The sequence below is a fragment of the Mustelus asterias genome, chromosome 10, assembly GCF_964213995.1.
Source record: "Mustelus asterias chromosome 10, sMusAst1.hap1.1, whole genome shotgun sequence".
NCBI classification, from domain to species: domain Eukaryota; kingdom Metazoa; phylum Chordata; class Chondrichthyes; order Carcharhiniformes; family Triakidae; genus Mustelus; species Mustelus asterias.
Window position 1 is genome coordinate 110,229,112 of NC_135810.1, and position 13,716 is coordinate 110,242,827.

Sequence of the window (13,716 nt, forward strand, 5' to 3'; positions counted from 1 at the left end):
TTGGCAGAGCGTCAAAAGGTATGGTGGGAAAGTGCTGTGCAGGCAGCAGGCTACACTCTGCTTCCCAAACTCTGGCTAATTGCCTAACCCCTTCACCCTACCATTTTGAATCGTGCCTACCTAAACCTCACAACATAGTATCACCTCCCCTAAACTCTGCCTGCTCTCCACTTCTCTCTCTTTCCAAGACCCTCTCTAAAATTCACCTTTCTGTCCACACGTTGGTTACGTCTCATCAATATTTCCTTCTGCATGTGGGCTGTGTGTTATTTACACCTATTCTGCATCTTGAGCTTTTCCCCCCTAGATTAAAGCAAACAATGTAAATGCAAGTTTCTATTATTACTAAAATGGATGCTGATCACCTGCGACTGACTTGTCATTTTCTTTAAGTCTCTATGAAGCAAACAGCAAGGAAACATAAGATTGCTAAAATTAAGGCAGAAGGTTAAAAAAGAAAGATTTCACTCCCACTGTGTAAACAAATACTGTTCTTTCAGGTCAAGGGGAGCTGATGAAAGCAGCTGAATATCACGAATACAGATTGTTAAAGATATATACATACCAGGTGTAAACAGATCCAGATTTAGTTAAGGACACGGAAAATTGTGATCCACATTCCACTTTAACCACACCAAGTCCAGTTAGGGAGTCAATCTATTTGCAGAAAATAATGGGAAATGTCAATAGAAGCAATCCCAAAAGTTGCCAGCTTAATTCATACTTTTATCAGTTCATAAATAAACTAGAAATAAACTGAAACAATTAATTTCAAATAAATAACAAGCTTTTTTAAAAAAAAATAGTAGTACAGAGTTGAAAGCAAGCAATCAGACCCAATACAGAGCACACTGGAAAATCAGTCTCCAGGTAGTTGAGAATGAACTCCTCTGTAGATTCCTGCTTTGCGAAAGGGCCTCTCGAGCTTGCCTCACACAAATATTTTGTGGCCTATTTCCTGTAAGTTCTTAGATTAAGTAATCAAGATTCCGAGTGTGTGAAATTTTGGGTTAACATAAAAAAGTGTTGTTGAGGTAAGTAAAAACGATTTTGATGCGAACAGGCAGGAACACACAAGTTCAAATCTGAAAGACAAGGCAAATAAGGGAGAATAAAATAAGGGTGGCACGGTGGCACAATGCTTAGCACTGCTGCCTCACAGCGCCAGGGACCTGGGTTCGATTCCTGGCTTGGGTCACTGTCTGTGTGGGGTTCACACGTTCTCCCCACGCGTGCGTGGGTTTCCTCCGGGTGCTCCGGTTTTCTCCCACAGTCCAAAGATGTGCGGGTTAGGTGGATTGGCCATACTAAATTTCCCCTGAGTGTAAGGGACTAGCTAGGGTAAATGCATGGAGTTACGGGGATAGGGCCTGGGTGGGATTGTGGTCGGTGCAGACTTGATGAGCTGAATGGCCTCCTTCTGCACTGTAGGGTTTCTATGGTAAAATCGAATTAAATATTAAATTTGTAAGTGCAGCAATGGTCGAATTAGGACATGGGTAATGTTCCAGGGATATGGGTTCAAATCCCACCATGACAGATAAGATCATCCTCCTTGGGGTCTTCAACGCTAGGGCTCTACACCAAGAGGAAGACCTCAAGGGTGGCAATCTTGGCAACCATGCACTACACAAACTGAAAGGAAACAGATTAGATGAATCAAAGCATGGGAAGCAGAACGTGAGGGGGACGGATTACGGCTCCACAATGGTTCTCAGGAGTGCACTGGAGGCAACAGCAGCTCTTCCTGGCTTGACACGAAGATTTGAAAATAAATTTTACTTACTTTACGATCGCTGCTATCTGCTCAGTTTCCTTCATGCCATGAAAGCTTAGATACTTCCAAGAAGAACAGAAACTCCAGAAGGTGATTTAACAGGGTAAAGTTTGGCCCTCAAAAAATAGGTGGACTGGGTCAGGTGAGATGTTAAAAAAAATTTTTGATCTGAAAGAGGACCCAGTCCACCTCAAACCTGACACTTCCAGGTGCAATGGAGACAAGGCAATGGGTAATATTAAGAGACTGGAAGCCTATGGCTTAACCTGCTCTGCCAAGCCTCAGGACAACTGGTAACTGAAAGGAGATGAGGAGAACTCCAGGAGAAGCAAAATGCCTGTGGGCCAAGAGCAGCAATGGTGTTCCTTCAGTCCCTCGTAAGCTGCCCCAGACCATACCCATACAAAAACCACAGGGTGAGGAGGAATTGGACCCCCCCCCCCCCATTAATATTCAGTAATACACTGTCATTTTCTGCTCCATGTGAATCAAGAATAAGTCCATGCAGAATTAATTTCTCCCCTATATCATCAGATTTGTATGGATTTATCTGAATTTAGGATAAAACCTCAGTTTATAAACTCTCTGTACCTTCATTGGAACTTTACAGCCATCGCTGCCTCCTCTTCCAAGTTTTCCATAATCTCCATCTCCCCAGGACCAGACAATGTCATCATCGGTCAGACACAGAGTCTGTGCATCTCCACTTCCACATGCAACATCAATGACCCGGTAACCCTGCAGTGCTTCCACCTGAGAAACAAACACAATTTCAAATTCACTAGGAGAACAACTGTGCACAGCACCATGCGCAATAGAGGCCAGAGTGAAATGCATTCAACTGGACACCACGGATTATGGTTGTAGTATTCAGAATAACAAAAAAGGCAGCTACTCCTTCATAGAACCTACAGTGCAGAAGGAGGCCATTTGGCCCATCGAGGCTGCACCAACAACAGGGACACCCAATTCCTATTAGCACACTAAGGGGCAATTTAGCATGGCCAATCAACCTAACCCACACATCTTTGGATTGTGGGAGGAAACTGGAGTACCCGGAGGAAACCCATACAGACACAGGGAGAATGCGAAAACTCCACACAGTCACCCGAGGCCGGAATTGAACCCGGGTCTCTGGAGCTGTAAGGCAGCAGTGCTAACCACTGCGCCACTTGTTGAGCCTTCTGATCAACAGCACACAGGAAAGAAGTCTGCCTGGTGTGTCTGGACAACTCAAATAGGTTTATGAGAGGGGAGAGATACAAAAGGGTCCAGAGGAACAATTTTTCCCCCACACAGAGGGCGGCTGCCAGAGGTAGTAGTAAAGGTGGGTACAATTTTGTCTTTTAAAAAGAATTTAGACAGCTACATGGGTAAGATGGGTACAGAGGGATATGTGCCAAACATGGGCAATTCGGACTAGCTTAGTGGTAAAAACAAAAGGGGAAACATGGACAAGTTGGGCCAAAGGGCTGCTTCCATGCAGTAAGCCTCTGACTCTAGGAGAACTGATAGAGGTCCTCAAAATTATGTGAGGAATAGACAGGGTGGATAGTCAGAGGCTTTTTCCCAGGGTGGAAGTTTCAATTACAAGGGGGGGCACAGGATCAAGGTGAGAAGGGGGAAAGTTTAAGGGAGATGTGTGGGGGAAGTTTTTCACGCAGAGTGGTGGGTGCCTGGAACGCGCTACCAGAGGAGGTGGTGGAATTAGCAATTTTTAAGAGGCATCAGAATAGGTGCGTGAATAGAGGGATATGGACTGAGTAAGGGCCGAGGGTTTTTTTTAGTTTAGTTAGGGCATCATGATCGGCACAGGATTGGAGGATCCAAGGGCCTGTTTCTATGCTGTACTTTTCTTTGTGGTACTTTTCTCTGTTGTGTTAGGGTGGAAGACAGGGGTGATTAAATGACATAAGGGATGGTGGTTAAGGCAGGGTTGGTGTAACAGGACAAGTAACGAAACAAAAGGAGGGCCCAGAAAAATTGTAAAAGGCAACAGCAGTGCTATCCAAAACAACTGGAGCACAGATTTATGATCTGAATTTGTTGAACTCAACATTGTAAAGCTAACGCCTGACAATGGAAACTCAGTGCAATATACAGATAAGCTGAAATAAAAACAGAAAGTACTGGAGAAACTCAGCCAGTCAGGCATGCTGTCTGTAGAACCAGAGATAACATTTCAGGTCATGATGCCCCTGGAAGAGTATTTCTTGCATTTCCTGTTTCTATTTCAGATTTCCAAGGTCTGCAGGAGTTTTATTTTATATGGATAAGCTGCATGATTTTAGCTGGTTAATGTTGAACAGTACTCCTGAGGGGTTCATGATCCTTCTCACCTCTATAATCGGGCAAATGAAAACACTGTGGGTGGGCGTGGATTTCCAAGCCGTTTGATTTGTGCACTCAACCAGGGTGAACAGTTCCTGCACACCCCAAACCCAGCTAGCAAATCAAAATAATAGATGAACCGCAACAACAGTGGGCTGCTTAGGCATTCTAAAAGTCACTCTTACTTTCTTCCTTCTCATGCAAGCAAGGATGACGTTGAAGGTGGTAAGTGTGGGTTTAATGTGAAATTATTTGATGGGTGTGTAAATGTTCTGGTCAATTGAAGGCTTTGTGAACTCATACTTTGGAATCCTCCTATTCAATTATCTTCCTATTCAATGATGGCGTCCCATCTCAGATTACCGTTCATGCATTGTGAACCTCAGTTGAACAGTCTTGTGTGCGTTTTCATAGAAATCATCATAGAAATCCTACAGTACAGAAAGAGGCCATTCGGCCCATCGAGTCTGCACCGACCACAATCCCACCCAGGCCCTATCCCCATATATTTACCCACTAATCCCTCTAACCTACACATCTCAGGACACTAAGGGCAATTTTTAGCATGGCCAATCAACCTAACCTGCACATCTTTGGACTGTGGGAGGAAACTGGAGCACCCGGAGGAAACCCACGCAGACACGAGGAGAATGTGCAAACTCCACACAGACAGTGACCTAAGCCGGGAATCGAACCCAGGTCCCTGGAGCTGTGAAGCAGCAGTGCTAACCACTGTGCTACCGTGCCGCCATGCCTTGTCAGGGAGATGTGTTTAAATTTTGATTAGAAGCGTATGATGGAACCATTTCTAAACCTTCTTCCTCAACCTTCAGCACCGAGTGAGGACAGCTCATCGGCACTGATACTCTAGCAGCATTCAGGTCCCCTCAGTAGTACTGTCCGAACCCAAGATTTTTGGATGAGATCCCGAGGATGGTTCTCATTTCAGTTACAGCAGTGTTAATGTCATTATATGGTGGTAGAAACGTCAAGGCTTGTCTCGCATCGATGTTGTTGCTCAGTGGGCTTTAAGTGCATTAGCAGTTGACCAATGCCGAGATCATGCCCTAATGCGTCATGAGGCCAGAACACACAAGTGTGAATATGGGACTCGCTCTCTCAGCAACTGACCATATCATGAGATGACAGGGAATGGTTTTGATGGTTAGAGGAGATGTGGCCGTTTGACCTCACTTAGTTTTACTCTTCCTGGAACCTGTCAGCAATGACTGTATCATGGGCGCCTCTCCCATGTCTTTCCTCCTTCCTCCATGGCATCAGCGTGCTCATACTGTCCCTCAGCAGCCCCCCTTGAGCTTACTGGAACCCCACATCTTCGCTTCCAGTGAGCGCTCATCCTCCTCCAGTTCACCGTCTGGCAAAGGCTCACCTCTTTGCATAGCCAGATAGTGAAAGGCACAACACACTGCGGTCATGCGGGAAACTCTCCCTGGAGTGTATTGCAGCGAGCCATCTGAGCAGTGCAAGCATCTGAGCCGTAGCTCCCGACATCCTCTGGTCTGCTCTATAAGGGAGTGTGTGGAGTTGTGAGCAGCGACTGGCACGACTGCGAAGGCGATTCACTGGTGTCAGCCAGTGTTTCAATGGGTATCCCTTATCCCCAAGCAGGCGTTCTGGCCCTTCCAACATCCTTGGTATCTGGGAGTGATTCAGAATGTAGGAGTCATGGCAACTTCATGCTGTTGGGAGAGTTGCAAACTGTTTTTATGCCGGCAAGTTTACAACTCTTTGCTTGCCACCAGATTCTCCACTCGCTGCTAGATTCTCCCTCCAGTCCTGCCTGCCACCAAAAACCCCCGGGCTGGATGGAATTTGGATTTTATGTACTTTCGACACAAAACAATATAAGTGTGAAATGAATGAAGTTGTTTAAACAGCTGAAAGGAAATAAAAATGATGTTTTTGAGGAAAAATAAAGTCTCAGAAACGTGACACAGAAGGCCAGGAAGGGTCAGGTGAAATGAAAGCAATGATTAAGGTTCAAATCCAGAATGCTGCATTTATAGAACAGGGTAAACATACAGATATACGTTGTTTTGGATTTTTATCCCAATAAATGCACACAACAAACCAGGAATGAGAATTTCATCAGCATCGCAGTTTTAGGTTTTAATTAGTAGCACTCACCAACTTTGGTTTCAGCTGATCTTCGCTGTCCCCATGTCCCAGTCTTCCATATCTGCCTTTGCCCCAAGTATAAAGCTCTCCCGCTGCAGTAATGCAAGCACTATGTGCTCCTCCAGCAGCAACGTCAATGACTTCAATACCACGCAGTGATTCAATAACACGAGGGCGGTCACAGGGGCTGCAAGAGGCAAAAATCAAATGAAATATGCATTTTTCCACTGAGTTCCGCAATATTAAAATAGTCACTTAGTAACGTTTCTTTCATCCCAAAGGTCATAAAATTTGAAAACTTGAGCCATCTATCAGTCAAACCTGGAAGTAGCTAGCTGGAATATGTGATGGAGCACATCATGGAAACAAGATGTTACCTGTTGCTGTGAAGTAAGTACCACTGGACCAGCTCACGCAACCAATTTGTAAATGGTTCTCATCAGCCAACCTGGCAGCCTCACATGACTACAGTGAAGTGTGTCCCAAATGGATTGCCTCACCTGCTAACTTGCGATCTTTTGAACCAAATGTTCTGGATTCAAGTCCCACTTCAGGACTTGTTGGCCATGGAAGCAGTGTCATTGATGCGGTTCAAACAGATTGATAAACTGCCTGTTAATCATCCCAACACTCCCCCCACCCCCCTCAAGGGGAAACAAAATGTATGTGAAGGTACGAAACAAATACAAAATACTGCAGATGCTGGAAATCTGAAATAAAAACAGAAAATGCTGGAAAAGCTCAGCAGATGTGGCAGCATCTGTGGAGTGAGAAACCAAGAGTTAATTTGAGACTGAAGAAGTCACAGAGACTCGAATTGTTAACTCTATTCTACTCTCCATAAAAGCTGCCAGATCTGAATTTTTGCAGCACTTTCTGTTTTTATTTCTGGCCAACTGGAATTTGCATGATGGTAGCTAGCTTAGAAGGGAAAAGAAGTGGAAAATAATGTACTTAAAACAGTAAAGTCCCGTCATTCACAGGGTTATATTCCTGCTAAAACTTGCAAATGGTGAAGTGGTGAATGATGAACATGCTTTGCAATGGGAGTTAATGAGATAGGCTCCAGCAATATGAGGGTAGCATTGGTTTGTGCACAGCGAATTGTGGTACCTGCATATGGTAAACAGGGGGAGCCTCTGAGCAATAAAAGACATATTGAAGATTCTGGAGAGAAATCATAGAATCATAGAAACCCTACAGTGCAGAAGGAGGCCATTCGGCCCATCGAGTCTGCACCGACCACAATCCCACCCAGGCCCTACCCCCACATATTTTACCCACTAATCCCTCTAACCTACGCATCCTCTCTGTATCCACTCTATCAGAGCCTCTCATAATTTTAGAGACCTCCCATCAGGTCACGCCTCAGACTACTTTTCAAGAGAATCAGGAAATTCTAGATCTCCTTTATGTTTACCCACATATTTCCAAAATCATCCTTCCAAAATTTACCATGCACCTTCTCCAGTGTCTCTGCATCATTAAAGATTGAATTAAGAAACAGCACAACATAAACAAATATCCCCTCCACCCCAGCTTCAGAACACTCCCTCTTACCTCCTATTGCCATGCCCCAGCTTGCCATCTTCTGCCTCTCCCCAAGAGTAGACTTCTCCTTCGGATGACAAGGCAAGGCAGTGCTTGCCTCCTGAATTCACTGCCACCTTCTTTACAAAAACATGTTGAATGGATTCCAGCAAAGTGGGGGTAGATACAGACTCTGTTCCTCCGATTCCCAGTCTCCCACCAGCTCCGTATCCAGTGGCATACAACTAAAATAATAACACAATAAGAAATAGAATTATTCATGCTTTGTATCTTTATTGCCACACAGCCAGATTCCTTCTGATTCATCACTGATCAAATATTGAAGACCATGCAAAATAGGATAAACAGTTTGATTTTGCTATGGAGAAAACAAAAATAATATTTTCAAGGTTCTATTGTAGCCTCTTGAAGGTTTACACTGCTATACTTCAAAAATGACTATAGCGTATGTATGCTTCAAAACAAGGTAGCATTAACTGACAGTATTAATAAAGGATATTTGAAAACTCACTTTTCCATCTGCTGTTACAGCAAACAACGTCTGCTCCCCACCAATTAGCTGCACGGGTCTTAAGGTTGCTAATGCCTCACATGGTGTTGGAACTTTAACTTTTGCACCTTCGATACCCCCCAGCTGACCTCTGTGGTTGTGACCCCAACCATAGATAGTTCCACTTCCACCAGCAGAAAGGGTCCAATCATCAGACCGCCTATCAAAGAAAAATACATTTGAGGTACCTGTACATCTTCGATCCAATTGCTTTTCTCAACTCTCAGTAAAACAAAAAGACTTCGAGAACAGATTTTTTTTTCCCCCAGCTATCATTCAGTCCATAAATATCCCAGTAAAATCAAGTCAATATAATTTGAATTCTGAACACTTGGTGCCAAGACATGATGGGTAATGGACTTCTGCTAATGATCTCATCGATGTAATTAGAAGGAGATTAACTGATTTTCTATTGCACAAAACAGAACCCATGACCCCAACTAATACAGTTGTCAGTGCCTTTAGGGAATCACAGCACAGAATGAGACCATGTCTGCACCGACTCTCTATAGTTTACCTAGTGCCGCTACCCACCTTCTCCCCATTAGAACCATAGAACAATAGAAACCCTACAGTGCAGAAAGAGGCCATTCGGCCCATCGAGTCTGCACCGACAACAATCCCACCCAGACCCTATCCCCATATCCCTACATATTTACCTGCTAATCCCTCTAACCGTCATATTTACCCACTAATCCCTCTAATCTACGCATCCCGGGACACTAAGGGACAATTTAGCATGGCCAATCAACCTAACCCGCACATCTTTGGACTGTGGGAGGAAACCGGAGCACCCGGAGGAAACCCACGCAGACACGAGGAGAATGTGTAAACTCCACACAGACAGTGACCCAAGCCGGGAAGCGAACCCAGGTTTCTGGAGCTGTGAAGCAGCAGTGCTGACCACTGTGCTACCGTGCCGCCCTGCATATTTTTCCTTTTCAGGTAACAACTGTTGTTTGGGTTTAATATCAGTTGTTTGGATTTAGTATCAGTTGTTTGGATTTAGTATCAGTTGTTTGGGTTTAATGTCAGTTGTTTGGGTTTAATCTCAGTTGTTTGGGTTTAATCTCAGTTGTTTGGGTTTAATCTCAGTTGTTTGGGTTTAATCTCAGTTGTTTGGGTTTAATCTCAGTTGTTTGGGTTTAATATCAGTTGTTTGGATTTAGTATCAGTTGTTTGGGTTTAATCTCAGTTGTTTGGGTTTAATCTCAGTTGTTTGGGTTTAATATCAGTTGTTTAGGTTTAATCTCAGTTGTTTTGGGTTTAATCTCAGTTGTTTGGGTTTAATATCAGTTGTTCTGGGTTTAATCTCAATTGTTCTGGGTTTAATATCAGTTGTTTGGGTTTAATATCAGTTGTTAATATCAGGGATTTGTTCCCAGGAGCAGGCTGAGGGTAAGAGAGTGGGTTTTCTGACTTTAATTAATTATTTATTTTTTTGTTTCCTTACACTCTTATTAACTTTTCACTGTCTTACTTGACATAAAGTGTCCAGTATGAGTGTGAAACCAGTGTGTTGTTCCCAGTGTAGGATGTGGGAGGTCCTGGAGGCATCTGGCCTCCCGGACATCCACATCTGTGAGGGGTGTGTCGAGCTGCGGTTCCTGAGGGACCGTGTTAGGGAGCTGGAACTGCAGCTCGAGGATCTTAGGCTGATGAGGGAGAATGAGGAGGTGATAGACAAGAGCTATCATCAGGTGGTCACACCAGGGCAACGGGAGGAGGCCAAGTGGGTGATGGCCAGGAAGGGTAAGGCTAGGGTGGTTGAGAGCACCCCAGTGGATTTGCCCCTGCACAACAAGTACTCCTGCTTGAGTACTGCTGGGGGGGACAGCCCGCCTGGGGGAAGCAGCAGTGGCCGTGTCTCCGCAGTGGAGTCCAGCCCTGTAACTCAGAGGGCTAAGGAAAAGAGGAGGAAGGCGGTATTAATCGGGGACTCGATGGTGAAGGGGACAGACAGGCGTTTCTGCGGAGGTAGGCGGGATTCTCGCATGGTGGTCTGCCTCCCTGGGGCCGGGATCCAGGATGTCGCTAGTCGCGTCCCGGAAATCCTGAGGTGGGAGGGAGAGGAGCCTGAGGTAGCGGTACATATTGGTACCGCTGATGTGGGTAGGAAGGGAGAAGGGGTCATGAAAAGGGAGTACAGGGAATTAGGGAGACAGCTGAGAAAGAGGAAAGCAAAGGTAGTAATCTCAGGATTACTGCCTGTGCCACGGGAAGGTGAGGGCAGGAATGGAGTGAGGTGGAAGATGAATGTGTGGCTGAGGGACTGGTGCAGGGGGCAGGGATTCAGGTTCCTGGACCATTGGGACCTCTTTAGGGGCAGGGGTGATCTGTATACAAAAAACGGGTGGAACTTGAATCACACGGGGACCAATATCCTGGCCGGTAGGTTGGCTAAAGTTACTGGGGAGAATTTAAACTAGATAGGTTGGGGGGAGGGGAGCTAGAAGAGTTGACTAGGATCAAGGAACTAATTGATGGGGTGGAGGATGCAGGGGTAAGGGGAATTACAAAATTAATGGTAGAGGAGAGGGTGCAAGTGAATGAAGGCGGTAATTTAGATAAGGGAGTAGAGGGAGAGGGTGTTCGCGACTCATCAAAGCGGGTCCAGATAAAAGCTGGAATAAGGACACTTTGCCTGAATGCACGAAGCATTCGGAACAAGGTATATGAGTTGATGGTGCAAATCAGCACGAGTGGGTACGATCTAGTGGCCATTACAGAAACGTGGCTGAAAGGTGACCAGGACTGGGAGATGAATATCCAGGGGTATCAGGCGTTTAGGAAGAATAGACAGGAAGGAAAAGGTGGTGGGGTCGCGCTATTAATAAGAGATAATATCAGGGTAGTACTGAGGGATGACATAGGCTCTGAGGAACAAAACGTGGAATCGTTATGGGTAGAGATGAGGAATAGTAGAGGGAGAAAGACACTAGTAGGTGTGGTATATAGGCCCCCAAATAATAATGTTGAGGTGGGGAGGGCTATAAACAAGCAGATAAGGGATGCGTGTAAAAACGGAACGGCAATAATCATGGGGGACTTCAACATGCACATTGACTGGCAGACTCAAGTCGGTAAGGGTGGAATGGAGGAAGAGTTCTTAGAATGCTGTCGGGATAGTTTCCTTGAACAGCATGTTACGGAACTGACGAGGGAACGAGCTATTTTGGATCTGGTATTGTGTAACGAGGTAGGTAGAATTAAGGATCTTATTGTGAAGGACCCTCTTGGGTCTAGTGACCACAATATGGTCGAATTTCTGATTCAGATGGAAGAGGAGAAAGTTTGGTCCCAAACCAGTGTCCTCTGTTTGAACAGAGGGAAATATGATAGGATGAGGGATGAATTGGCTAAGGTAGACTGGGAGAGCAGGCTGGCAGGTAGGATAGCTGAGGAACAGTGGAGGATTTTTAAGGAGATCCTTTTCAGTTCTCAGCAAAAATATATTCCAGCAAAAAACAAGGATTGTAAGAAAAGGGAGAACCAGCCGTGGATAACGAAGGAAATAAAGGAGAGTATTAAAATAAAAACAGCTGCGTACAGAGTGGCCAAAAATAGTGGAGAAACAAGTGATTGGGAAAAATTTAAGAAACAACAAAGAGAGACTAAGAAAGCGATAAAGAAAGGAAGGATAGACTATGAAGCTAGGCTAGCAATTAATATAAAAAATGATAGTAAAAGTTTTTATAAATATATAAAAAGGAATAGAGTGGCTAGAGTGAATGTTGGACCCTTGGAGGACGAGAGGGGGGAGTTAATAGTGGGAAATTAGGATATGGCTGAGTCTTTAAATAAGTTTTTTGTGTCGGTCTTCACGGTGGAGGACACAAATAGTTTGCCAAATATTAACGATAGAGGGTTGGCAGCAGGAGAAATACTTAATACAATTAATGTAACCAGAGAGGCAGTGCTGGGTAGACTAATGGGACTGAAGGTGGACAAGTCCCCGGGTCCGGATGGAATGCATCCCAGGGTATTGAAAGAAATGTCAGAGGTAATAGTGGATGCGTTAGTGATTATTTATCAAAACTCGTTGCATTCTGGGGTAGTGCCGGTTGATTGGAAAACGGCTAATGTTACGCCGCTGTTTAAAAAAGGAAGGAGACAAAAGGCGGGTAACTATAGGCCGGTCAGCTTAACGTCTGTAGTAGGGAAAATGCTGGAATCCATTATTAAAGAGGAGATAGCAGGGCATCTGGATAGAAATGGTTCGATCAATCAGACGCAGCATGGATTCATGAGGGGAAAGTCGTGCTTGACGAACATGTTGGATTTTTATGAAGATGTGACTAGGGCGGTTGATGGAGGAGAACCGGTGGATGCGGTGTTTTTGGATTTCCAAAAGGCGTTTGATAAGGTGCCCCATAAAAGGCTACTGAAGAAGATTAGGGCACACGGAGTTGGGGGTAGTGTGTTAAAGTGGATTGGTGACTGGCTATCCGACAGGAAGCAAAGAGTCGGAATAAATGGGTGTTTTTCCGGTTGGAGGAAGGTAACTAGTGGCGTGCCGCAGGGATCGGTACTCGGGCCGCAACTATTTACCATTTATATAGATGATCTGGAGGAGGGGACGGAGTGTAGGGTAACGAAGTTTGCAGACGACACAAAGATAAGTGGAAAAGTGAATCGTGTGGAGGACGGAGAAGATCTGCAGAGAGATTTGGACAGGCTGAGTGAGTGGGCGAGGATATGGCAAATGGAGTATAACGTTGATAAATGCGAGGTTATACACTTTGGAGGAAATAATAACAAATGGGATTACTATCTCAATGGAAACAAATTAAAACATGCTACCGTGCAAAGGGACCTGGGGGTCCTTGTGCATGAGACGCAAAAGCCCAGTCTGCAGGTACAACAGGTGATCAAGAAGGCAAATGGGATGTTGGCCTATATTGCGAAGGGGATAGAATATAAAAGCAGGGATGTCTTGATGCACCTGTACAGGGCATTGGTGAGGCCGCAGCTGGAATACTGTGTGCAGTATTGGTCCCCTTATATGAGGAAGGATATATTGGCATTGGAGGGAGTGCAGAGAAGGTTCACCAGGTTGATACCGGAGATGAGGGGTTTGGATTATGAGGAGAGGCTGAGGAGATTGGGTTTGTACTCGTTGGAGTTTAGAAGGATGAGGGGGGATCTTATGGAGACTTATAAGATAATGCGGGGGCTGGATAGGGTGGAGGCGGAGAGATTCTTTCCACTTAGTAAGGAAGTTAAAACTAGAGGACACAGCCTCAAAATAAAGGGGGGTCGGTTTAAGACAGTTGAGGAGGAACTTCTTCTCCCAGAGGGTGGTGAATCTCTGGAATTCTCTGCCCACTGAGGTGGTGGAGGCTACCTCGCTGAATATGTTTAAAGC

The 13,716-nt window shown here is 45.0% G+C and overlaps 1 protein-coding gene across 14 annotated transcripts in view; it reads right to left on the reverse strand.

The window, feature by feature from the left end:
- herc2 (HECT and RLD domain containing E3 ubiquitin protein ligase 2) overlaps positions 1-13,716 on the reverse strand; it is a 241,926-nt gene that overhangs the window by 28,302 nt on the left and 199,908 nt on the right. For all 14 annotated transcript variants that reach the window (XM_078222434.1, XM_078222433.1, XM_078222442.1 and 11 more), the window contains 5 exons: positions 8,310-8,508; positions 7,808-8,022; positions 6,257-6,434; positions 2,369-2,530; positions 566-657 (listed from right to left, as the gene is read on the reverse strand). In XM_078222434.1, coding sequence (XP_078078560.1) covers positions 566-657; positions 2,369-2,530; positions 6,257-6,434; positions 7,808-8,022; positions 8,310-8,508 — 846 coding nt within the window. The remainder of the gene's footprint in view (positions 1-565; positions 658-2,368; positions 2,531-6,256; positions 6,435-7,807; positions 8,023-8,309; positions 8,509-13,716) is intronic.